Source organism: Jaculus jaculus, chromosome 18, assembly GCF_020740685.1.
Source record: "Jaculus jaculus isolate mJacJac1 chromosome 18, mJacJac1.mat.Y.cur, whole genome shotgun sequence".
NCBI lineage: Eukaryota > Metazoa > Chordata > Mammalia > Rodentia > Dipodidae > Jaculus > Jaculus jaculus.
Genome location: NC_059119.1, coordinates 15456432 through 15483390, shown reverse-complemented (window position 1 = coordinate 15483390; position 26959 = coordinate 15456432). Strand labels below are relative to the sequence as shown.

The window sequence follows — 26959 nt, the reverse complement described above, 5'->3', positions numbered from 1 at the left end:
TTTGCCTAAGTATTTTTTTTTTCTTGATATAGATTCTCACTATATAGTTCATGCTGACCTCAAATTGGAAATTCTCCTGACTCAGTCTCTCAAGTGCTAGGACTACAGGTATGCACCACCACGCCTGGCATCAAGGAGCATTCTTAAGATAAGGTGTAGAATGTTCATCAATCTGGGTGTGTTATCAGTTTTCTTTTTCCCACCACTCTAGACTGAGGATATGCGATTGGGAAAAGAACATCAAAGTAGTGAAGTTTCCACCTCTTTATTTCAACATTTCTAACTGGTGATGTTAACCTTGATAACTTCATTAATACAGCTGTTTCAGGTTTTCCTAGGAAATAGGAGTGAGTATGCCCATTTCTAAGCTAAAGTAGATGTGACCAAATTCAGCTCTTATTCAAGGGAAACAGAAGTAAGCTCTGCCTTTTGGAGGCAGACATATGCTATCTGGAATTCTTTTTTTTTTAATGATTTATTTATTTATTTATAAGACACAGAGAGATAATGGGCACATTAGGGATTCCAACTACTGCAAACAAACTCCAGATGCATGAACCACCATGTGCATCTGGCTTATGTGGGTTCTGGGGAATTGAACCTGGGTCCTTAGGCTTTGTAGGCAAGTGCCTTAGCCACTAAACCATCTCTCCAGCCTGCTATCTGTAATTCTTTAGGAAAGACTTGTTTTTTTTTTTTTCTCCTTCACTTATTTACTCAATTGCTATCAGTAAGAACTCATATTTGTTTTACATTTTGGCCTTAATCCGATACTGCATGCTTTATCTTACTGCTCACATGATTCCAGCCTTGATCACTGGAAGCACTTTCTTGCTGGTTCACAGATTGCTTTTGGCACATTCCATCTTCTTTTTTTGCATGCCTGCAATTATTTGTGTCCACTCATCTTTATATAGTAAAGGAAACATGAATTCATCTCCAATGGCTCATTCCAGTTCTCTTCCTTACTTATCTGTAGCATCCTTTAATTACGTTATTTATTTATGTACAAGCAGAAGGAGACAGAGAGAAGAATGGGCATTCTAGGGCCTCCAGCGGCTGCAAACCCACTCCAGATGCATGGGCCACTTTGTGCTGCTAGCTTTATGTGGGTACGGGGGAATTGAACTTGGGTATTAGGCTGTGCAGGCAAGCACCTTAACCACTGAGCCCTGTAACATCCTTTTTAAATTTTTTAATTTATTTACTAGAGAGAGAGAGAGAGAGAGGGAGGGAGGGAGAGAATGGATGCACCAGGGCCTTCAGCTGCTGCAAACAAAACTCCATCTAGACACATGTACCAGCTTATGTATCTGGCTTATATGGGTCCCAGGGGATCAAACATGGGTTCTTTGGCTTTGCAGGCAAGTGCCTTACACGCTAAACCACCTCTCCATCCCATCTTTTTTTGATAAGAAAGTTAGCTTTTTAGAAAACATCCATCATCCATTTACTTATTTGTTCAACCTGGGCTACAGTGAGACACATAGTGGCTTCAGAATTGTTCATTCCTGACTCTATGAGAAGCAAACTTGCTAACTAGGGGTCCAGTGTTGCCATAGTGTCCTTTTTTTCTTAGCTTTTCCCTTTATAGTCAAAGCATCATTTTCCAAAGTTACTGAGAGCAGATCCTTTTCTACCACCCTTCAGTGAGGTTATGCTATGTATCTGAAATACAATTCAACATGCAGTTTGAAAGCCATCCTGGAATTCTCACCATTAAAAAAAATTACATACATTAACTACTGGGTACCATAAGCTGTCACAACTGCAGGGAATCATGTTTCTACCAAATCTGGTACCATATTGAACTATATTTTTGTAGGCAACCACTTTGTGGCCCTGGCATATGTAATTTTTTAAGTGTGTGTGTATGTGTGTGTATATTTGAAAGACAGAGAGAGAGAGAGGGAGGGGAGGAGGGAATATGAATGGACGCAACAGGGCTTCTTGCAAACAAACTCCAGACACATGAGCCATGTTGTGCATCTGGCTTTATGTGGGTACTGTGGGTAATTGAACCTGGGTCATCACACTTTGCATGAAAGTGCCTTTAGCTGCTGATCAATTTCTCCCACCCTTAGCATTTGTAATTGTAATTTGTGAAGTGAAGAAATAAAAGAATGCAAAAGAATGACTCTTCAAAGCATAAAACCCACGTATGTAACATCCTGCTTTAAAAGTTAAATTGTAAGCCAGGCGTGGTGGCACACACCTTTAATCCCAGCACCTGGGAGGCAGAGGTAGGAGGATCGCCGTGAGTTTGAGGCCACCCTGAGAATACAGAGTGAATTCCAGGTCAGCCTGGGCTAGAGTGAGACCCTACCTTGAAAAACCAAAAAAAAAAAAAAAAAAAAAAAAAAAAAGTTAAATTGTAGGGCTGGAGAGATGTCTTAGCGGTTAAGCGTTTAAGGACCCCGGTTGGAGGCTTGATTCCCCAGGACCTGCATTAGCCAGATAGATGCACAAGGGGGCGCAAGCATCTGGAGTTCATTTGCAGTGGCTGGAGTCCCTGGTGTGCCCATTCTCTCTCTCTTTCTGTCTCCCTCTTTCTCTGTCACTTTCAAATAAATAAATAAATAAAAATAAACAAAATTAAATTGTAGGGACAGTTACTATAAAAGTTACTATCATTTTGGACTTAAAATAATCTATTAATTTACAGTCAGACAACGAAGAACACACACATAAATTGTTAACTAGCTTTCTAAGGTGTTATTCCATAGCATGCAAGAAGAATTTCAATGCTGCTCATGGTGCCAGTCAAGCATCTAGATTTTGCATTTATAAAATATCTACCAGAGTAAGAAACTACAAACTTTATTTCAAAAACTGTATGCTTGAATTAATTAATTATTTTTGTATTATTTTTATTTACTTATTCGGGAGACAGAGAAAGAGAGAGAGAGGAACGGAGGGAGAGAGAAAGAGAATAAGCACGCCAGGGCCTCCAGCCACTGCAAATGAACTCCAGACGCATATACACATATGCCATCTTATGCATTTGGCTTACGTAGGTCCTGAGGAATTGAACCTGGGTCCTTTGGCTTTGCAGGCAAGCGACTTAACTGCTAAGATATCTCTTCAGATCTGAATTAATTTTTTATTACAGAAATACTAGAAGCAAAGTTATACTATTGTGAGAAATCTTAGAGCTATTCAACTTGCTCTATCATGTGATCATAGCCGGGCGTGGTGGTACACGCCTTTAATCCTAGCACTTGTGGGAGGCAGAGGTAGGAGGATTTCCGTGAGTTCATGGGCCACCCTGAGACTATACTGTGAATTCCAGGTCAGCCTGAGTTAGAGTGGGACCCTACCTTGAAAAACCAAAAAAGAAAGAAAGAAAGAAAAAAAAAAATATTTGTGATCATTAGGTCTTAACAGATAGCTGGGTTTCATAGATCTTAAGCATTCAGTATTAGAAAGATAGTGCCTCAAGTAGATTGACAAGATGAGGGGAAAATAATCATCTTCAGGTTGTCTATTTGCAATGCGCACGCCCCAGACCCTTACTGTAAGTGACCAGAGTGAAGCAGCTGGCATTTTATTGACATTTAGTTGTGCATGAAGTCTAAAGGCAGCATGTATCATCCAGGGGACATGATTAGCTGTGTGGGTCTAAGCAGTAAAATCTTTTGCTGCCAGTATCAAAATCAGCTAAGGACTTTAAGTTTTAAGCTTCTCCCTCTGGTGGTAGTATCTGAGCTGATAATTAAAAAAAAAAAAAAATCAGATGGCATCTTAAGATTTATGGCTGCTACAGTCAATTATGGGCAGGCAATTTTGGGATAAAGTAGATTTAAATGAAATAGAAGCAGATTTCAAAACCCTTCTAATGGAAGCACTTGCCTCCTACAGCTCTCTTTTTTCCCCCAAAATGCAATTACACCCATTACATCATTGTAAATTACATGCTGGGGTTATCTCAGTAGGTATCTGCCAAATGTAAAACTTACAGAAGGTCTTCAATGTAATAATGATGTTTTATCATTTTAATTACAAACTCTTTAAAAAACTCCCTAAAGTGTACCAATTGGGGTGGTCTAAATTAACAGTATCTTGGTAGCCCAAGGGTAGCAAAAATAGATTGAACTACCAAATTTCATCATACTTACAGCAGCTGTCTTCCTGCCTCTAGGAAGCTAAGTATTTAACAAAGCAGACAGCTTGGCGTTGGCATCTGATTAGCAGTGTGCGGATTGTCAGAGAGAATGTGCCTGGCTCTTTTGTTCCAGGGTCTGACTAGAAATCTGGAGAGTGGTGGCATCATGGAACTTTATTCTTACAGCGTCTCAAAAGTAAGTAAGTTCCAAGGCTTCCTCTGGTACCTCACTTACAAAACTGACGGGTGCCTTCCCAGTCATGTTCCATCAAATGCCAGAACACTGAAATAAAGCATCCCTCAAAATAGGCCAATCTTAAAACCTATCTTTGTTTCTTTCTTTCTTCCTTCCTTCCTTTCTTTCTTTTTTTTGTTTTTCGAGGTAGGGGCTCACTCTACCTCAGGCTGACCTGGAATTCACTATGGAGTCTCAGGGTGGCCTTGAACTCACGGTGATCCTCCTACCTCTGGCTCCCGAGTGCTGGGATTGAAGGCGTGTGCCACTACGCCCGGCTTTAAAATCATTTTAGTTAAGTACTTATTCATCAAAACCATTTTTTTTTTTTTGCAATTGAGTGCTTTGAATTATATCTGATCTACTAATTAAAATACTGTTGGTAGGGGAATGGTCATTTTTGAATATATAAATAAAATATTCCATTCCTAAAATATCAAATCTAAATAAATGAAGATGCAGAATTTTTTCCCCTTCTAAACTCACATGAAAAGCTTACTGGAAATATTGCACTATCTTACACAAATAATATGATTTTGGTGCAGGTCCCCAAACATTAAATTATAAAAGGGTGACTTTCATTATCTTTTCCCCACAAATTTCTTTGAAATTTTATTACAAATGATTGTGCTTATTGGCAGAGTTGAAAATCAGTAGAGTCTACGCAAACAACCTACTTCAATGAGAAGTGCATTCTTTTACCCTATCAAATCCATCGGAGGTAATCAGACTGGATGTTTTATTCAACAGGGCTGAAGAAAATTGTTCTACAATAGGTTAATTCAAAATGGCAGCATAGAAAATGCATCTGTCAGTGGGGATCAAATTACAGGGCAAGCTCCTCTCAATGCTTAGAAAAACAAGTCTGCAGTTCTACAGATTATGTGCCTGTGTGTGTTTAAAGGGGTGGGAAAGGAGCTAAATATCTGAGCTAACCTCCAATTAAAGTCAATCATAAAAACAGCCAATTTAATGAGTGCGGATTTCTTTGGGTAATTATAACACCAACCACTTTTTTCTCTTTTAAATCTGTAATTCTGCCTTCTTGTTATTGCTTGCTTTGTCATTAATCGCCTCAGGACCTTGATTTCCTAGCAACAGACTGCCACCAAACATTTGGCTCCTGTTCAACATTTTCTTTGTGAAAAATGGCACTGCTGTTCCCGCCTGGGCTGCTGCAGCAAGACTGGCTGTGTAAGTGCTCTAATAATGTATTCCTCTGGAAAAAAAAAAAAAAAATCACATGATCCAGGGTGCAATGACTGAGCTCGGTTAATTACTGAGCTGGGAAGTTTATCTACAATCTAAAAGCTGTGCTGGGGGAAGGGGGCCATAGTATTATAAATTCTGCTCCTTCTATTATGAATTGGAAGATGAGAATTTATAACAAAAATTTATTTTGGAGTATACAAGTTTTTTTAAGATCGAGTACAAAAGGCCAATGTTCCTAAAATGTTGCTTAAAAAATTGTTTCTCTACAGAATAGCCCCAACACACAAAAGAATCACAGAACAGTTTGTGGCAATTTAAGAAAGCAAATTAACCTATGTATCTGTCAGCTGTGTCTTTTCTACTTAAGGCAAAACCATTTGTATATGTAAATATGCTAGGAGACAATGTAAATATGCTATGCTTACATGAACACCAGATACTGAGAAAATACAATAATTCAAAATATTCTGTTTTGATGCTTAAGTAAATATTTGATAACACATGATAAGAGAAAAAGAAGCTATCATTAGTTTTCAAATGATTCAAATGGGACTGAAGGGAACCAGGCCTCATGATTGAAAACACAGGAGTAAAGTAAGATAATTTGCTCTTTTTTGAGTGGGTGGATTTACTGAGATTTTTCCATGCCTTCGAAGTAATGATAGTTATAGAAATTAACCTGGCATGTCAGATATGGTTCACTAGTGCCTTGCTTTAGTTCTCAGAAATGCAGCTTTATGAGACTGGCATGTTTCAGGACTGCTGTCAGGATATGATATTTTAATACCTCAAGAGCACAGAGAGGACGACAGAAGCATCTCCGAGGCTAATGACCGTTGGACTCTCACTCCTGCCGACCTCTCACAGTGCAACATACTGCTGGCGAAGTACAGCCTCTGTTCAGCTCATCTGTGGATGTGCAAAAACTACCTTAAAAAATCACTACCACAATCATGTCAGATTGAATTAAAACTGAAATTAAAGGGCTGCAGGGATGGCTTAGCAATTTAGGTGTTTGTCTGCAAAGCCAAAGGACACAGGTTCGATTCCGCAGGATCCACGTAAGCCAGATGCACAAGGGTGCGCCCATTCTCTCTCTCTCTCCCCCTTCTCTTTCTTTCTGTCAAATAAATAAATAAAACTATTTAAAGAAAATAAAATTATAGAGCTGGACATGGTGGCACACGCCTTTAATCCTAGCACTGGGTAGGAGGATCGCCATGAGTTCAAGGCCACCTTGAGACTACATAGTGAATTCCAGGTCAGCCTGGACTAGAGCGCAACCCTATGGGGGGGGATGGGAGAAATGATAAAACATCTATACAGGAGCTCTAAGTGCTAAAAAAAACTTCAGTTATATGTAGGTAACCAAATTTATATATCTATTAAAATATTTTATTTATTTATTTATTTGAGAGGGTGAAGCAGATATATATAGAAAGAATGGGCACATCAGGGTCTTAAACCACTGCAAACAACTCCAGTTGCATGCACCACCTTGTGTAGCTGGCTTACATGGATTCTGGGGAATTGAACTTGGGTCCTTAGGTTTCACAGGCAAGCGCCTAAACTGCTAAGCCATCTCTCCAGCCCTTATACATATTTTTAAAAAGTGAATGAATTAAAGATATTTGATTATAAGGAATTCAACTTCCTGAAGGCACTAAGCCACACCATTTCACCATTCAGTCTGATTCCCCACTTTAAATCTGCTTTTATGAAAATCAATTCCTGCCTAACTTGAGTATTCACAATCAGTAAAGTTTTAGAACCAGGATTTAAAACTCACAAAACACTGATAACTTCCACATGAAGCCTATCACTATACCTGAGAAATGGTAGTCAAGCATTCACAAATAAACTGTTTTAAAGATTCAATTTAATTTATTACAAATTTCAAATTGAAGTAGTAAATCTAGAAGTAGTTACAAAAATGTGAAAAAAACTTTTGGGGGTGGTGGAAAAAGCATATAGAGTGCCCATTAATAGAGGAACTAAAAAATTTTGGTGGGTTATTGTCCATTTGATCTTTTGGTATTATTTCTTCCATGTCCTTTAAACTTAATAATAATAAAATATAGATAAGCTAAATACTTCAGAGAATGAAGACAGTAGGAAATACTTTAAAAGAATGATTTAGAAAATGAGCACTCAGAATAAAAGTATGGATACTTAAAACAAAACAAAACAAAACAAAAAAACCACAAAGCTGACCACTCCTGGGAGAAGTTTGGGATAAGAGTGATAGAGGGAAAGAATTTAAAAAAAGCAACCCTGGGCTGGAGAGATGGCTTAGCATTTAAGGCACATGCCTACGAAGCCTAAGGACCCAAGTTCGATTTCCCCAGAACCCATGTAAGTCAGATGCACATGGTGGCACATGCACCCAGAGTTCATTTGTAGTGGCTTTCTCTCTCTCAGTGTAATACATAAATAAAAGTAAAATCTTTAACTGCAATGAGTCGCTGCACATGGCCTAACTTCCCTCAGTATCTCCTCTTATAGCCAGGCATGGTGGCACACACCTTTAAAAAAAAAAATCAACCCGTCTTTTGGAGCGTCATCAGTTATCAGTTATTTAGGATGTGCTAATATAATCATATACAAATGCTGTTAATGAAAAAGTTAGTGAGAGTAAGTCGAATGCAGAGGAAACTATGATTGAGATTAAAGCAACCAAACAACTGAAAAAAAAATTCAAGAGCTTAGAACCAAAAGGTCCATACCGCTGGGCAGGAGGAATGGCTCAGCTGTTAAGGTGTTTGCCTGTAAAGCCAGAGGACCCAGATTTGATTCTCCAGGACCCACATCAACCAGATGCACAAGGGGGTGCATATGATTGGAGTTTGTTTGCAATGGCTGGAGGCCTTGGTGTACCCATTCTCTCACTCTATCTCCCCTTTTCTCTTTCAAATAAATAAATAAATAAATATATATTTTAAAAAGATCCATATTGCTGGGTGTTGGTAGCTCATGCCTTAAATCCCAGCACTCAGGAGGCAGAGGTAGAAGGATCACTGTGAGTTTGAGGCTAGCCAGGGATTACAGAATTGAGTTCCAGGTCAGCCTGGACTAGTGAGACCTCCTACCTTAAAAAAAAAAAGTCCCTATCTATACAGATAAGAAGCGATACTGGTTTGAAAATGACTAATAGGATAGATGAATTTATGTCAATACCTGCCTTCCAAAAAAAGAAGAAATAAAGAAAAGAAAACACTAACCCCCCCCTCCCACAAAAGACATCAAAAACAAAAAACTTGCCTTCCAGGGTAGGTAATAGAAAGGAAGATTGTTTTCTCTTTTTTCCATCCTACTTTACCAAAAATAAAACAAAAACCATATTTCAAGCCAAATCAAAAAAGTATTGGCAGGCTGGAAAGATGGCTTAGCGATTAAGGCGCTTGCTTGCAAAGCAAAGGGACCCAGGTTCGATTCCCCAGGACCCACGTAAAGCCAGATGCACATGGTGGTACAGACATCTGGAGTTCGTTTGCAGTGGCTGGAGGCCCTGTCATGCCCAATCTCTTTTATCTGCTCCTCTCTCACACTGTCTCTCAAATTAAAAAAAAAAAAAGAGAAGAAAAAGAATTGGCACTTCAAAGAATTGACCCTGCTGGGCATGGTGGCACACACCTTTAACCCCAGCACTTGGGAAACTGAGTAGAGGATCTCCTGAGTTCCAGGCCACATAGTGAATTCTAGGTCAGCCTGGGCTACAGCAAGAGCCTACCTTGAAAACAAAACAAACAAACAAACAAAAACAAAGAAATGACCCCAAAACAAGGTGGCATTACATACAAAAGAAATTAAATAGAATAAAACCTTAAAAGACCCTCTTGAGAATGCTTGCAATGGAGAAACAAGTGAGAGGAAGAGAGCCAAGCACACGTATCACTTTTATTATGTTTGTCAACCAGCAAAGAGGTACTGTCACTACCTGCATGACTAGAAATAGAGCAATCTTTTGTAACAATGACACTGGCATATTATTTAACTATAACATAGATATAAGATTAAATTGAAAGCTGGTTGTAGTGGCGCACGCCTTTAATCCCAGTGCTTAGGAGGCAGAGGTAGGAGGATCGCTATGAGCTTGAAGCCACCCTGAGACTACATAGTGAATTCCAGGTCAGCCTGGGCTAGTGTGAGACCCTACCTCGAAAAACAAAACAAACAAACAAAAAAACAACAAACAGAAAGGAAGGAAGGAAGGAAGGAAGGAAGGAAGGAAGGAAGGAAGGAAGGAAGGAAGGAAGGAAGGAAGGAAGGAAGGAAGGAAGGAAGGAAGGAAGGGAAAGAAGGAAGGGGGAAAGATTAAATGGAGGGAGCATCACTAACAGTTACAACATTTCTTTTAGTAATGACCTAAGTGTTCTAAAATCATATTGTGGTGATGGTTACAGAACTCAGTACCACTGGGTTGTAAACACTAAACATATAAACTTTATGGCACAAAGATATCTCAAAAAAGCTGTTAAAATCATCTCGTTTCCATTTATAAGGAAGGATACAGAACAGAACTTAACAAATTAAATCCTATTAAACTATAAAAATTTTATAACATGTTCAGTAAATATGGTAGGATACAGACAAGTACCAACATGGTTACTTTTACTCCAGTTTATATACAACTTCAAAGACATGACAATTGTCACATAAAAATTTATACTGCCATCATGTTTATAAATTTTCTTTAGGAAACAGTTCATTTTCTAAAGCAATTACTCTGAGATAAAGTAACAAAAGAGGAATTATTTCAGTAGATGAATTATTAATTTATTTGCAACAGTATGTATAACTAGGCACTACACATATGCTTATTTTCTTATAACTATGAGACAATCAGCACATAGCATGGTTTCCAAAATTGTAAGACTTCATTATAATGCAAGTTCATGTAACACATAAGCTTCCAATCTGTCTTTATTTTATTTATTTATTTATTTTTAGTTATTTGAGAGCAACAGAGAGAGGGGGGCAGATAGATAGATAGAGAGAATGGGCGCACAAGGGCTTCCAGCCACTGCAAACAAACTCCAGATGTGTGTGTCCCCTTGTGCATCTGGCTAACGTGGGTCCTGGGGATTGAGCCTTGAACTGGGGTCGTTAGGCTTCACAGGCAAGCACTTAACCACTAAGCCATCTCTCCAGCCCCCAATCTGTCTTTAGGTTCAAAGTTTTAAACTCATTGGGGCTGGAGAGATGGCTTAGTGGCTAAGGCACTTGCCTGAGAAGGCTAAAGACCCAGGTTCAATTCCCTACTGTCCATATAAGCTGGATGCACAGGGTGGTGCATGCATCTGGTGTTTGCTTGCAGTGGCTGGAGGCCCTGGCCTGTCCATTCTCTTTATCTGTCTGCCTCTTTCTCTCTCTCTTCCATAAATATATAAGTAATATTTTTTTTTAAACCTCATTAATAGGGCTGGAGAGATGGCCTAGGGGTTAAGGTGCTTGCCTATGAAGCCTGAGTACCCACGTTCAACTCTCCAAGACTCACATAAGCCAGATGTACAACATAACACAAGCACGCAAGGTTGCCCAGGTGCCTGGAGTTTGAGTACAGAGGCTGAAGGCCCTGGCAAGTCAACCCTAGCTCTCTCAAAAAAAAAAAAAAAAAAAAAAAAGTCTGTTGGACTTGCCTCAAAAGAAAAAGAAAACTCACTAATATTCCCAACGATTTCCCTTCTCTTCCTTTTGGATAAACAATTTGATTTGTTATTTTTATGTTTTTTTTTTTTTTTTTTGAGGCCAGGTCTCACTCTAGCCCAGGCTGAGCTGTAATTCACTATGTAGTCTCAGGGTAGCTTTGAATTCTTGGTGATCCTCCTAACTCTGCCTCCCAAGAGCTGGAATTAAATGTGTATACTACCACACCAGAATATTTTTGATAACTGTCAAAAACAAGACTTCAAAAAGTTATAGGAAATTATAGGAAAAATGTTTTTACCTAATTTAAATATCACAAAGTAAGTCAGGCATTGTGCTGCACGCCTTTAATCCCAGCATTTGGGAAACAGAGTTAGGAGGATCCCTGTGAGTTGGAGGTCAGCCTGGGACTGCAGAGTGAAACCCTACCTCAAAAAAGAAAAAAAAAAAGAAGTTTCTCTAGCAAAAATGACAGACTGATCCTAGTAAGGAGGAAGTACCATTTGCATAACTTATTAAATATTAGTAACACAGAAAATAAAAACTACTAAAAAAAATTTAATTTGTAAAAACTTTAAAATGCTGATGGCACCTTTAATCTCAGCTCTTGGGAAGGCAGAGGTAGGAGGATCACTGTGAATTCAAGGCCAGCCTGAAACCATAGAGCGAGTTCCAGATTAGACTAGTCAAGAGTGAGACCCTGCCTCTGCTACACACAGACCAAAAACCCACCCAAATTGCTGAATATGGTGGCACATGCCCATACTCTCAGAACTGGAGAGGCTGAGACAGGAGAAATGCTCTGAGTTTAAAGTCAGCCTGATACCCTGTTTCAAAAAATACAGAAACAGTTGGGCGTGGTGGCACACACCTTTAATCCCAGCACTTGGGAGGCAGAGGTAGGAGGATCGCCATGAGTTCGAGACCACCCTGAGATGACAGAGTTAATTCCAGGTCAGCCTGGACCAGAGTGAGACCTTACCTCGAAAAACCAAATATAAATAAATAAATAAATAAATAAATAAATAAATAAATACAGAAACAGGACTGGAGAGATGGTTTAGTGGTTAAAGTGCTTGCCTGCAAAGCCTAAGGACCCAGGCTCGATTCCTCAGGATCCACAGAAGCCAGATGCAAAAGGTAGCACATGCGCCTAGAGTTCTTTGCAGTGGCTGGAGGCCTGGAACGCCCATTCTCTCTCTCTCTGCTTCTTCTTCTCTCTCTCCCCCTTCTCTCAAATAAATAAATAAAATATGTACAAAAATATTTTAAAAACTATAAAGGTGATATAATTTCACTTAGCAGTGATATGATTAACAGTCTTTTGTATTCTCTATTATGTTACACTCATGTCAAACCATACAGTTGGGAACTTTACCTAATGGGATGTTAATTTGGCACATAAAAAATGTGATCCCTTACATGATTCACACATGCTGTCAGGAATTATACAGTAGGAAACATATATAGAACAGTCCCACATAGTTAGGTTCATTTTTTGGATTTTTTTTTTTCTGTTATTGGTATCAACAACATCATCATCATTCTGAGTTCAAGTCATTTTTCCACCACAATCTCAAGAGTGTAGGAATTGCAGTCACAAAGTACCACTTCTGGCTTATTTGGTTTTAAAATGTAACACACCTTAAGGTCACCTGCAAGGACATTTTCAGATAAAGGCTTTCTGATACTAGTTAATCCCTAATGAAGTCAAGGAAGCAGTCCAGAATAGGAGAGTTAAAATATTGGAGCTAAAAATGCAGAAATAAAGGCATATGGTGATCACTGATTTTAACAATAGAATGGGAGTTTTAACACATAAAAGTTCAAAAGCTGCATTTGAAATAATGATAAGATAAAGGCCAAGGGTAGTTCCACTATCCCACCTCTTTAATAATCTTAGAAGAATATTATAAAAAGTAATTACAAAATTTCAAAAAGCACTTTGAAATCTATTTAAATGTTTTATAAAGAAATGTATTATTTGGGCTGGAGAGATGGCTTAGCGGTTAAGGCACATGCCTGCGAAGCCTACGGACACAGGTTCGATTCTCCAGGTCCCACATAAGCCAGATGCACATGGTAGCGCGTGCCTCTGGAGTTCATCTGCAGTGGCTGGAGGCCCTGGTGTGCCCATTCTCACTCTCTCTCTTTCCTCTCTCTATCTCAAATAAATAAATAAAAATTAAAAAAAGAAATGTATTATTTAATCAACTGTCATTCATATGCAACTTAAATTAAAAATAGGACTCATTAGTTCAGTTTTTTTTTTTTGGCCAAAGTATATTTATTATGTGATTTTGGCCTCAAAAGATGGCACTACAAGCCGTGTGTGGTGGCCCACACCTTTAATCTCAGTACTCTGGGGGCAGAGGTAGGAGGATCACTGTGAGTTAGAGGTCACCTCGAGACTACATAGTGAATTCCAAGTCAGCCTGGGCTAGACTGAGACTCCACCTCAAAAAAAAAGATAAGAAAAGAAAAGAAAAAAAAAAAAAACACATGGTACTTTACAAAGTCTTTTCCTAGGCTCTAATAATGCTTAAGACAACTAAGTATTTGCCAATTAATTAGTAAAACTTTGCTTGTCTAGATTTATGAATGAAGGAGTGATACAAGGCTCCAACATATAGTATTATCTTTCTTTTCTTTTTTTTTTTTTTGGTTATTCAAGGTAGGGTTTCACTCTAGTCTAGGCTGACCTGGAATTCACTCTGGAGTCTCAGGGTGGCCTCGAATTCACAGCGATCCTCCTACCTCTGCCTCCCGCGTGCTGGGATTAAAGGCGTGCGCCACCACGCCCGGCTTATCTTTCTTTTTTAATACATTATTTTCTGTTTCTCTTAATCATTACAAGATAAATCCATTCATTTTACTAGCTCCTTCCTCAAATCTGTATTCCATGTACTCTCAGAGTGGCCTTGGACTCACAGTGATCCTCCTGCCTCAGCCTCCCTAGTGCTGGGACTAAAAGCGTGGGACACTACGCCCAGCTTGTATTCCAGATAACAATTTCATTTATTTATTTATTTTTAATATTTTTTTGGTTTTTAGAGGTAGGGTTTCACTCTAGCCCAGGATGACCTGAAATTCACTATGTAGTCTCAGGGTGGCCTCAAACTCTTGGTGATCCTCCTACCTCTGCCTCCTGAGTGCTGGGATTAAAGGTGTACACCACCACGCCCGGCCCACATAACAATTATAAATTTAAAGTATAACCAGCACTTGGGAGGCAGAGACAGGAGGATGAGTCATAAGTCTGAGACCACCCTCAGTGAGTTCCAGGTCAGCCTGGGCTCAAAAACTAAACAAAAAGAATTACTGATGCATAAAATTTTAATTGCATGATTTCTTACAATTTATCATACCACTTCTGTTAATGACTTTAGTTATTACTTCTATATTAGTGATGAAGATATTTAATGTGGAAGAGCACTAGCTTAGCATGTTCTAAAACCCATGTTTGGTAGCCAGCACCCTGTCTTATTACAAAATAAAGGAATTTAGTTGTAACTCCGTGTAGATAATGCTCTACGAAGGTTAATTATTACTTTGGAATAGACATGACTATTGCTAGAAAAGCTAACCAGGGCACGCAAAATGTAAACACAGTAAGGAGTAGGACTTTATATAGTACGAATTCTTCTCCTCCATTCTTCCCAGCCACGTTTCCTCTGCTGGCCTACAACCACACTCTCTGAAATGTAGCAGCGATCATTAGCAACACTTAAAACCCAACCGTCGCAAAAACCATAGTCCCCCAAGGTAGTAAAATTCTGGGCTTCATATGGATACAGGCAGTTGAGATGGAGCTATAAAATAAATGCACAGGGGGGTGGGAGATCTGTAAGCTGCCACTGGAGTGGAAAATCACAAAAAGAAACTACCATGAATGCCAAAGGAAAATTCAAACTACCAGCTTCATATTCTTGCACAGTGGCTGATTTTTAAAATCTTATTTATTATTTATATTATTTTTGCATTGTAGATGACTGTTGGTCAGTGAAGGAGTGTATATCTGATTGACTTTCTTTATGAATGAAACCTCACAAAGTATTGAAAGCTTCCGTTAGTTAAACCCATTTCTAAAATAACTTCTTCTCTCCTGAGACAGGATCTAAAATTTCCCAGCCAAACTTCAAACTCACTCTGTAGCAGAGGATGACTCTAAATGTTTTATCCTCCTGCCTATGCCTCCTGAGTGCTGAGATTACAGGAGATTACTAGCATGCCTGGTTTTATCTGGTGCCAGGGATCGAACACAGGATTTTGGGCAGGCTAAGCAAGCACTCTACAAACTGACCTACACTGTCTGCTTTCTTAAAACATCATTTTAATCTCAAAAGATTTTTTAAGAAATGTTTTAAACAAACCATCTGAATCTTTTTTCACTTTGCTTTTTCAGGTAGGGTCTCGCTCTAGCCTAGGCTGACCTGGAATTCACTCTGTAGTCTTAGGGTGGCTTTGAACTCACTGCAATCCTATCTCTGTCTCCCAAATGCTAGGATTAAAGGTGTGCACCACCATGCCCCACTTTGAATTAATCTATTGACCCCTCCCTCCCTCCATTCCTTCCTCTCAAAGCCATCTTCCTACTCCTGCCTCCAGAGTGCTGGGATTAAGGGCGTGTGCCACCACACCCAGCTCCCAGCTCAGTTTTTTTATGCATTTTTGTTTATTATTTATATTTCCAATCTTGCCATTCACACACATTGTAAAAGCTATGTATTATGGAGTCATTGCAGATTTTAAATAAGAAAACACTACAAAATGTTTACATAATTCTACAAATGCCACCACATTTCTACAATAATATGGAATAAAGCTTATGAACATGTTACTATCTTTATGACAATCTTGTATTTTTTTAAAAAAATTTATTTATTTATTTATTTGAGAGCGACAGACACAGAGAGAAAGACAGATAGAGGGAGAGAGAGGAGAGAGAGAGAATGGGCGTGCCAGGGCTTCCAGCCTCTGCAAACGAACTCCAGATGCGTGCGCCCCCTTGTGCATCTCGCTAACGTGGGACCTGGGGAACCTTAGGCTTCACAGGCAAGCGCTTAACCGCTAAGCCATCTCTCCAGCCCCAATCTTGTATTTTTAACTGGTCATTCAAACTTATTTTTGTTTATATGATTCAAACTATTTTGATAGATGTTTTCTATGTTGTCTGTATCTATCTATCTATCTATCTATCTATCTATCTATCTATCTATCTATCTATCATCTCTTTACCTTCATCATTATCTATCTATCCATCCATCTATCTACCTATCTATAGTCACTCACCTTTCTAGATGCTAATCCCCTGCCAGCTCATTTTTAAAATATTTTTAGTTATTTTTTTTAGGATGAGTTACCCCCCGCCCCAAACATTTGTCCTTAAAGTTCAAAGGGAAATTCTTTTGGGTCTCCAGAGCTGGTGCTTTCTACCTCATTCTGTAATGCATCTACCAGTGGTGGTTTTGCAATTTTCTGACAATTTCACAGAAAAAGAAAGATGGGCCGGAGAGATAGCTTAGTGGTTAAAGTGCTTGCCTACAAAGCCAAAGGACCCAGGTTTGATTCCCCAGTACCCATGTAAGCCAGAAGCACAAGGGGGTGCATGTGTCTGGAGTTCATTTGCTTGCAGTGGCTAGAGGCCTTGGTGCACCCATTCTCCCTCTCCCTGTCTCCTCTCTACCTTTTTCTCTCTCTGCTTGAAAATAAATAAAATTTAAGAAGGAAAAAGAAAAAGAAGGCTGGGCATGGTGGCATACTCCTTTAATCCCAACACTTGGGAAGCAGAGGTAGGAAGATCACCATGAGTTCAAGGCCACCCTGAGATTACACAGTGAATACTCCAGGTCAGCCTGGGCTAGAGAGAAACTCTACTTCGAAAAACCAAAATAAATAAATAAATAAAATAAAATGTTCATTGACTGCACAAGGGGGAAAATGGAAGTATACTATCGTAAGGTTCTTGTACTGTATGTGAAATCATATAGTATTATTAAACCCTAAAATAGCATAGATGAAGAGAAAGACACAAGGAAGTTAAAAATAGTGGGCTAGGGCTGGAGAGATGGCTTAGCGGTTGGGCGCTTGCCTGTGAAGCCTAAGGACCCTGGTTCGAGGCTCGGTTCCCCAGGTCCCACGTTAGCCAGATGCACAAGGGGGCAGCATGCGTCTGGAGTTCGTTTGCAGAGGCTGGAAGCCCTGGTGCACCCATTCTCTCTCTCTCCATCTGTCTTTTTCTCTGTGTCTGTCGCTCTCAAATAAATAAATAAATAAAAATTAAAAACAAAATGTTTTAAAAAAAATAGTGGGTTAATTCAAAAGGGCAGAAAAAAAAAAGCCAGAAAGAAGACTGATGAGATCAATACAAAATAAGCTCCAATATAGTAAATTGTATCAATTAATACAATAAATAGGAATGGTATAAATATTCCAATTAAAAGGCAGACACTGTCAAGTTGGATATCTTAAGCTTTAAAAATAAGCTGTGGGTGAGTTTTCCTGTTGGCTGGTTTGGCCCAGGCCCAGCCAGGAGAGCCCCCTAGTCCTTACTCTCCACATGGGCTCTTTATTCCCTGCAGCTCCCCACATGGCAGGAGCAACTTGAACTTTCTTTTCTCTCCACAGCTTTTTTAGGCCCTCTGTGTATGATCTATAGCCACGTCGGTGCCTTTCCTTGGCTCTGTACTTCCCTCAATAAATATAATGTAATAATTAAGAAATGAATAAACTGGGCATGGTGTTTCACACCTTTAATCCCAGCACTTGGGAGGCAAAGGTAGGAGGAATGCTGTGAATTCAAGGCCACCCTGAGACAACATAGTGAGTTCCATCCAGGTCAGCCTGGGTTAGAGACCCTACCTCAAAAACAGAAGAAAAACAAACAAACATAAGTAGTTAAGTTAGAAGTAAAAGGGAAGAAAGGGGCTGGAGTGATGGCTTAGCGGTTGCAGGGTTTGCCTGTGAAGCCAAGGAACCCAGGTTCGATTCCTCAGGATCCAAGTAAGCCAGCTGCACAAGGTGGCACACGCATCTGGAGTCCATTCACAATGGTTGAAGGCCCTGGCTCACCCATTCTCTCTCTCTCTCTCTCTGCTTCTTTCTTTCTCTCTCTCAAATAAATAAAATAAAATAAAATAAATTTTTTTTAAAAGGAAGAAAGGTATACTGTGATGCCAATAATAAAAAGAAAGCTGGATTGGCTAAATTAATAACAGACACATCACTAGGGCTGAATATTGCATAATAATAAGTAAGACACGCGATTCTATGTCTTTGTTTTTGAGTATCCACCAAAGAATATGGAATTCTTGTTACACAAAATGGGGTCTTCAAGCTAGGGATGATGTGACACAATTGCAATTCTAACATTTGGGAGGTAAAAGCAGGAAGATCAGAGAACAAGGCAAAGTGAATTACAGGGCTACGTGAGAACCTGTGTCAAATAAGCAAGCAAACAAACAAACAATAATAAGAAGGTAGGGCATGGTAGCTCATGACTTTAATCCAAGAATTTACATGTACTTAGAAGGATGAGGCAGGAGGATCTTCGTGAGTTGAATGCCACTTCCAGGGCTAGCTTGGGCTACAGAATAAAACCTTGTAACAACAACTGTCCTGTTTTCAGAAATATTCTGAAATAAGTCAAGCTCTGAACCCCATATAGGTTTGCCTTTTTTTAACAGTAAATTTATTTTTTATCTTTATGTGGATACTGGGGAATCAAACCTGGGTCCTTAGGCTTTCAGACAAGTGCCTTAACTGCTAAGCCATCTCTTCAGCCCTAGGTTTGCCTTTTAAAGTGAAGTTTTTTTTTTTTTTTTTAAATTTATTTGAAAGAGAGAGACAGAGGCAGAGACAAGGAGAAGAGAGGAAGAGAAAATGGGCACTTGAATATTCAGACACTGCAAACGAACTCCAGACACATGCCACTTGTGCATCTGGCTTACAAGGATCCTGGAGAATCAAACCTAGGTACTTTGGCTTTGCAGGCAAATGCCTTGACTGCTAAGCCATCTTTCCAGCCCTAAAGTTTCATTTTCCTGCAAGTACTGAAGTAGACATAAGAGCTAACAGTTATGATTAGCCACTGGAATCCATTTGACGGTTCTCTTGGCTAAATGTACCACATAAATGTAAAAAAAAAAAAATTTTTTTTCTCATTAATTTGACCAGAATCAATTACTCTCTGCCTTATATAAAACTACACTTTTTATATAATTAATTAATATCCTTACAAATTCACTCACCAAATTTAGTCAGGTATGTTACACTACACAACTGTTAAGAGAATAAGTTGTTTGCAAGTTAGGTCTTTTACACTTCTGCAAAAATACCATTCACTGAAAGTTGGCTAGATATATTACACTATATCATCATTACTCTGTACTCATCAAATCATTATGCTCGCAAGTTAGTGCATAATTCAGGATTCAGCTACTATATATTGAAATACAGAGAACTGTAATTTTCAAGTTAAAAATACTTTTTCATCAGAATATATTTTCATTTTAATAGTCCAGTAATATACATATATTATGCTAAGCTTTAGATCATGTGCCTTCAGAAAATAAGTCATTTAAACCCAAGATGGTTTGCAACAGCATTAAAATCTGCCCTAAAGAAGCACACAAGAAACTGGTGGGAATACATGTTTATAACCCCAGCACTGGGGAGGCTGAGGTAGGAGGATCACAGAGTGTACAGCCAGCCTGGACTATGTAGTAAGACCCTGTCTTAGAACAAACAAAGAAACAAACAAACAAACAGCACATTATTAAGACACTAAAGGAAAATCAGATCATTTTAAAGAAATGAAATAAAATTGAAATGATCACAGGGAAAAACTTTAACTCTGCGAATGCTCTTCTCACAGAGCAGCAGAAGAGATAGCATGACTTTCCATGATGTAATCCCAATGTAAGCATTTATGTGGCAGTTATAAAGGAGGAGGACTCGTTATGCAGAAGAATCGATAACAATACTGTAGAGCCTGCAGCAGTGCACATGAACATGCTGCAGGAGACATTACCACTAGACTGAAAGAAATAATTATATTTTCAATAAACATGCTCCTACTGGATAATAAATTCTCTACATGTCCTACCAGCTGTTTCACACAGCTCAGGTAGTAGAATGGCAGCAGCTGTTATGCTAAAACCATATATTATGTGCATATGAGATACTCTTAATTTTTCATAGGCATCTACTTATGTGTAAGCAGCCACACTTAACTCATATTAAATAACAATAAGGCAACCATGGGGTGATTAATTCAGGAGATTGTTTAGTGTAATGCTACTTTAGGAATAAATTTTAACCAATTATTTTTGATGTCAGAAAACTTAATAATTCAAATTATATGTTGCCCTTACTCCCAGACTTAAGAGATTTGTCACAATCAATGTTTCCGAAATGTTAAAAGATGTCATGATAATTACTATGGAATAAACAGCAATTATAATATTTCCGGCAAATAAGCTCAAACTATTAGCAGTGAATATTTATATTGCTAATATTTTTCCACACAATGTACATATCTTCATCACATTGCCTAAAAATACATGTTTGCACCATTACTTCAAAAGATCTTATGAAACTGATTTAATAACACAGAATTCTATGCTACTGAGAAATCTTTGTACATAATATATCCAAACTGGCAGACTTGAAGGTAATAATCCAAATCAAGTCCATATAAAGTTTCTATTTCTGATGTATGCATGTATGTATGTATGTATTTTGAGGGAGGTTCTCATTCTATCACAGGTTGACTTGGAACTCACTCTGTAGCCCCAAATTGGTCTTGAACTTGGGGAGTTCCTCCCACCCCAGCCTCATTAGTGCTGGGATTAAAGGCATGTACACCAAGCCTGGCTTCTGTTTTGAGTTTATAGAAATGAATCAGACATATACTTTGAGATGAGTAAACAATTCGTATGGGATAGTTAAGATAACCTCTGAACAACGTACTTCAGCCGACAGCTCTAGTCTTTCATGTTTGTAAGACCCAAGAGTGTAAAGGAATTCAATACTTACGGCTATATAATACACTCGCGCTTTTTCTACCAACATCCAGTTTTTCTCCAGATCCAGATGCTTCTCCTTCCGGTAACAATTGGCTGCAGCAAGATTAGCTACAAGGGACCTGAACAACAAACAACAGCAGCAAAGGGAGTTTTACTTGTATTATATTAATCAAACTTGTCAGGAACTTGTGTCCAGTTAAGTACCAAATTCTCAAAAGCAGACATTGAAGGTTTTTAAATACATAAAAACATAGTAACAGTTTTATTTTGAGCACTTTCTGGGCACCTATGATGTCTGTGAGACAACAAGAAACATTACAACATTTCTGAACACCTGGTATTTTAAGAACCTGGCATTTAAATTTCTTTTTGATATTAAAGTAAGATTTATTTTTATATGTTAATAATTCAATATGCAATTAACAAACAAAGCTAAGTCTTCATGCAAAAGGAAATCTATGTAATCCAAAATTTTATATTTTATGGTGGAAAAATATCTTTATAAATATGCGACCAATAGACTATAATTGACTATTTAAACTAATGCTTGAAAAGCCAAGTATGGGATTAATTTCATAAAACACACATATAAATGTAGATCATATTTACTATGAGGAATAAATTTGCAAACTATTAAACTTCAAGGACTGGCATCAATTAGAATTAGTTTCTAAGGCTGAAAACTCTCTGGGCTGGATTGTTTCACAGCTGGAACATCTAAGCAGTATAGTGCATTTAAAATATGGCTGTAAGTGCCACTGAGACTGTTTAATTATAAGCCAACAATTAAACTTAGTGAAATAAAAGAATTATTTACATTTCATATAAGTAAATATAATTTTTTGGTCAGAACTGGAATTTATACAATTCTTTGGTCATTTTACTTTCACTTTAAATTAAATATTAACAGCTATGGCTCACACACACAAGAAATCACATCATTTGTGACTTTGGTAATATTTAATTCCTCTGGTTAAATTAAAAAAAATTGATTCTCTTCCAAAGCATGTTTCCAGTCATCCATATGTTAATTTATTCCTGAAGGATACATCTGTTTATGTTGAAATAAATGTAGGAAAATAAGAGAAATGTGCATCAATATTCTAAAGTACAAAATGACTACATTATAAACTTAGAAAAAAATTAACCCTCTTTTCTTTTGGTGCTGGAATTAAACAGTCCTAGCTTATAAAAATATTTTATAGTAATCATGACTTTAGAAAATTTCTGATGAAACAGCTACTAAGTAAAAGCAAATACACTGTTTTAATGATAAAACTACTTTTTGAATTCTGAGTTTTTGGTAGTGGCAGCAAGGTTACTAGCCCTATCTAAAATAATTTATCAACTCTGACATGTTCCAGAACCTAGATTGTGAGGTAGAATTTTTCACCACTTTCTGACTTCCCATATTAACAATACTGACCACCACAACCACAAGGCTGGTAGGTAAATTAAGCTTTTGCCACCTGGGAGACCTAATATTATTACTGTTCTTTAAAATAGCAATTTAGCATGCCAAGACAATTTACAATTTTACTCTAGCCTGAGTAGTGCCAGAGGCAAAACTTGACCCATTTCTCATTAATGAGAACACTACTCACCTGAAAATTAAAGTTTCTTTTCAGAAAACTACAAAGAGCAAAGGTCCAAACAAATACATTTCAATATTCGAATAATGGATGGTTTAATTTATTGAACGCTTTAAGCCATAAAGTTCTTTTATGCACCCCCCCCCAAAAAAAAACAAACTGAAAGGCAAGGTTTGAAAATGGTTTAGTACTCTAATGATTTCTGGAAGTTTTACTTGACTTATTTAGTGACTACCGTCCATATATATCAATTCTCAGTGTCCAGAACATGGCCAGGACCTGGCTATACACCTGCTGGAGGTCCAGCAGGAAGCCAAAATAAACAGCGAGAAAGGCAATGGGGGTCAGGTGCAAACACAGTCAGGGCACAGAAGAGTTCCAAGTGTCAGGAATGCCTTTGGAAAGCACAGGCTGGTGGATCACAAGATGGAGGCAAGTGAGTCAATATAGCAAGTTCCAGGCCAGCCAGGGCACATGGCAAAATCTGCTCTCAAAAGATCAAAACAACAACAAAAATATTTCCCAACTCTCATCACTACCACCAAAACCAGGTGTGACGCATGTAAAATTCTCTTAAGTCTCTGGTTTGTTGTTATGGCACATTGCGGAAAATGCCACACTTAGTAACTTCAACGTCACACTTAAGCCCTTGACTTATACTCTCTGTCTTACCCTTGTCTCTTTTCCTAAGTGTCACTGCTTTCTCTTGCTCCCCATCTTAATCCTGTATGTGTGTGGTAATCAGAGGACAACATTTGTTTGTTGATAAATGGCTTCCACCTTATTTGAGGCAAGGTGTCTTATTTTGGCACTGCTCATTTGGCAGGTAGCCAGCCCACAAGCTTCTGGCAAATTCTGTCTCTGCTTCACTTTATTTTTATTTATTTATTTATTTAGCAGAGAGAGAGAGAGAGAGAGAGAGAGAGAGAGAGAGAGAGAGAGAGTGTGAATGGGAGCGCCAGGGCCTCCAGCCACTGCAAACGAACTCCAGACGCGAGTGTCCCCTTGTGCATCTGGCTAACATGGGTCCTGGGGAATTGAACCTGGGTCCTTTGGCTTTGCAGGCACACGTCTTAACCACTAAGCCATCCCTGCAGCCCTCCACTTCACTTCTTTTTTTTTTAAGCTTTTTAAAATACATTTTTATTTATTTATTTGAGAGTGACAGAGAGAGAGAGAGAGAGAGAGAATGGGCGCGCCAGGGCTTCTAGCCACTGCAAATGAACTCCAGATGCGTGCGCCCCCTTGTGCATCTGGCTAACATGGGTCCTGGGGAATCAAGCCTCGAACCAGGGTCCTTGGGCTTCACAGGCAAGTGCTTAACCACCAAGCCATCTCTCCAGCCCCGCTCTACTTCACTTCTTATAGGTGCATAGGATTACAGACTATAGCAGTACACTTCTGAATTCACATGAGTTCTGGGCTTAGGTATTCCCACTTGCAAGGCATGTGTGCTATCCCCCTGGACCAGCTCTCCAATTCACTCCCCCTCCCCATGCTAAAAGGAGAAAAAGCACCTATAGTGGTGCCATACTGTTAGCAATGCATGTGTATCCTGAAGAACTAACTCCATGTAGCTACAAAAGAATAAAATCAATATGGAGAGCCCTGAGAGACACATTACAGGCTCATGTGCAGGAGACTTCCCTAGTACATAAAGTTGTGGAAAAGGCCACATTTAGTTACCCAAAGACACACTTTAGGCCCAGTGAATTATCCTGTTTTATCCTTGTCTCCTTTCTTTTTATTTGAGAGCAACAGACAGAAAAAGAGGCAGAGAGAGAGAAAGAGAGAATGGGTGTGCCAGGGCATCCAGCCATTGCAAACGAACTCCAGATGCCTGCGCCCCCTTGTCCATCTGGCTAATGTGTGTCCTGGGGAATCGAGCCTCAAACCGGGGTCCTGAGGCTTCACAGGCAAATGCTTAACTGCTAAGCCATCTCTCCAGTCCCCTTGCCTCCTTTCTTAAGCATCATTTGTTTTCTTTCTCTCTCTTTTTCTTTTCCTTTCTTTTTGAAATAGGGTCTTACTATAGCCTAGGCTGACTGGGAACTTACTCTGTAGTCCCTGGTTGGCTCACTCATATTGATCCTCTTACCTCTGCCTCCTGACATTTGTTTTCTCTTGAGCTTGACAACAGTATTGCCATTCTATTGTAAAGTAACTGCTGTGATGCAATATTACTATAGTGTGATGTGATTCTGTGTTGCTTTTAACTTCTGTAAATTAAAAAAAAAAAAAAGTATGTAAATTCCAGGGCAGCCTGGGCACAGAGCAAGGCCCTGCCACAAAAGATCCAAACAACAAGCCGGGCGTGGTGGCGCACGCCTTTAATCCCAGCACTCGGGAGGCAGAGGTAGGAGGATTGCCATGAGTTCAAGGCCACCCTGAGATGACAGAGTTAATTCCAGGTCAGCCTGGACCAGAGTGAGACCCTACCTCGAAAAACCAAAAAAAAAAAAAAAAAAAAATCCAAACAACAAGATGAGTGTTCTTTTTTCAGAACTATTTTTAAATAAGTTAATCTCTTCACAGAGTATGGAACTACCTGACAATAAGAACAAATATAGGGCTAGAGAGATGGCTAAGCAGTTAAGTGATTGCCTGTGAAGCCTAAGGACCCTGGTTCGAGGCTCAACTCCCCAGAGACCATGTTAGCCAGATACACAAGGTGGCGCATGCATCTGGAGTTCATCTGCAGTGGCTGGAGGCTCTGGTGTGCCCATTCTCTGCCTCTCTCTCTGCCTCTTTCTCTCTGTCTGTCACTCTCAAATAAATACTACTACCAATAAAAGAACGAATATTCTGGGTAGTTCTAACAATGCTCCCCTCCATCCAGGCTCTAACCATGTGGAGTCCAGGGTGGACTGAAACTTGTGATAACCCTGCCTCAGCCTCTTAAATGCTGCAATTATAGTCATGTGCCACCACACCTGACTTAGTTGTTTCTTGACCAGTTCACTTCCCATGGCTAAAATTGTGTGTTATGAACCACAAATGTTTTAGGTAACCTAATTCCTATGAGACCAGAAGTAATGTGAGGGTTGAGTGACATACATGTTTGTAGAGATTTTAATACTTTAATATCAGCTTGTGCTGAAAAGATCATTATTTCTAATCCAAGTCTGGCAAATTACTAGGTGTAAAGTATTGACTGAAACATAAACTTCCATTCTATCATGCCTCATGAATTCAACAGCAGGTCTAACAAAAATAAATTTGCAAATACAACAGAAGCCAGTCACAGTGGTTCATGCCTGTAACACCAGCACTTGGGAGGCTGAGGCAGGAGGACTGTTGCGAGTTTGAGGCAAGCCTGGGCTACAGAGTGCAATATGGTCTCAAAAACCTAAGCAGAAAATACATAAAACAAAAGCAAAATGACATAAGGAAGAAGAGCGTCTTGAGCATTAAGGATGATTGTAAGCACAAAATCTCGATTCCACATTCTGATTGTAAGCATCGGGTGTGACGCGACTTAGCATGGCGCGCTCCTGCTTCCACCGCCATACCTGTTGCCACCAGTGATGCAGGCGGCACAAGTCCCCGTTGGCTGCTCGCTCTGCTCATAGTAGTGAGCGTCCACGTGGGCCTCGGCAGCTTTGCTCTTCAGAATCTCTCCAAATTTATCCACCCCAATGCAGCCGAAGAACGTTGCTGCTTTGTGTGGCTGCTGAATCATCCACTGGAAAAGAGGAACATAAATACTTGAATGGACCAGGAAAACGGCACATAATTCAGTACTGTGCCACGGTAGCGGCATGAAAAAAGCATGCTCCGTGAGAAACTCGCTGTTATGAATGGAATCTCAATTCTGCACAAGTGAGTAAGATAACCAAACTTGACAAATCAGCCACACAAAAGCTTATGCTACTTTGGGGGATAGAGACAGAACACGGCGGCTAAGGATTCAGAAGCTAAAGGCTGGATGGATGCAGGAAATAAGACAACACTGTAAGTGTCAATACCATCGAGTGTAACATCTTCTAGCAGGCCCGTCATCCGTTCTGAAGACGCACTCACCTATTACCTCTGCTGTTGATGAGCTGCACTAGCTTGAGCACTCACTTAAACACCCCACCACCGTGCTTCTCAAGCAGGGGCTCCGTCCGTAGCCCAGGCTGGCCTCAATGTTGCAGCA

General features: G+C 39.2%; 1 protein-coding gene across 2 annotated transcripts in view; it reads right to left on the bottom strand.

The window, feature by feature from the left end:
• The window catches only part of Adk (adenosine kinase), a 486906-nt gene that overhangs the window by 237512 nt on the left and 222435 nt on the right, over positions 1 to 26959 (bottom strand). For both annotated transcript variants that reach the window (XM_004657950.3, XM_045137840.1), the window contains exons 5-6: positions 26331 to 26503; positions 21237 to 21345 (exon numbers count right to left, since the gene is read on the bottom strand). In XM_004657950.3, coding sequence (XP_004658007.1) covers positions 21237 to 21345; positions 26331 to 26503 — 282 coding nt within the window. The remainder of the gene's footprint in view (positions 1 to 21236; positions 21346 to 26330; positions 26504 to 26959) is intronic.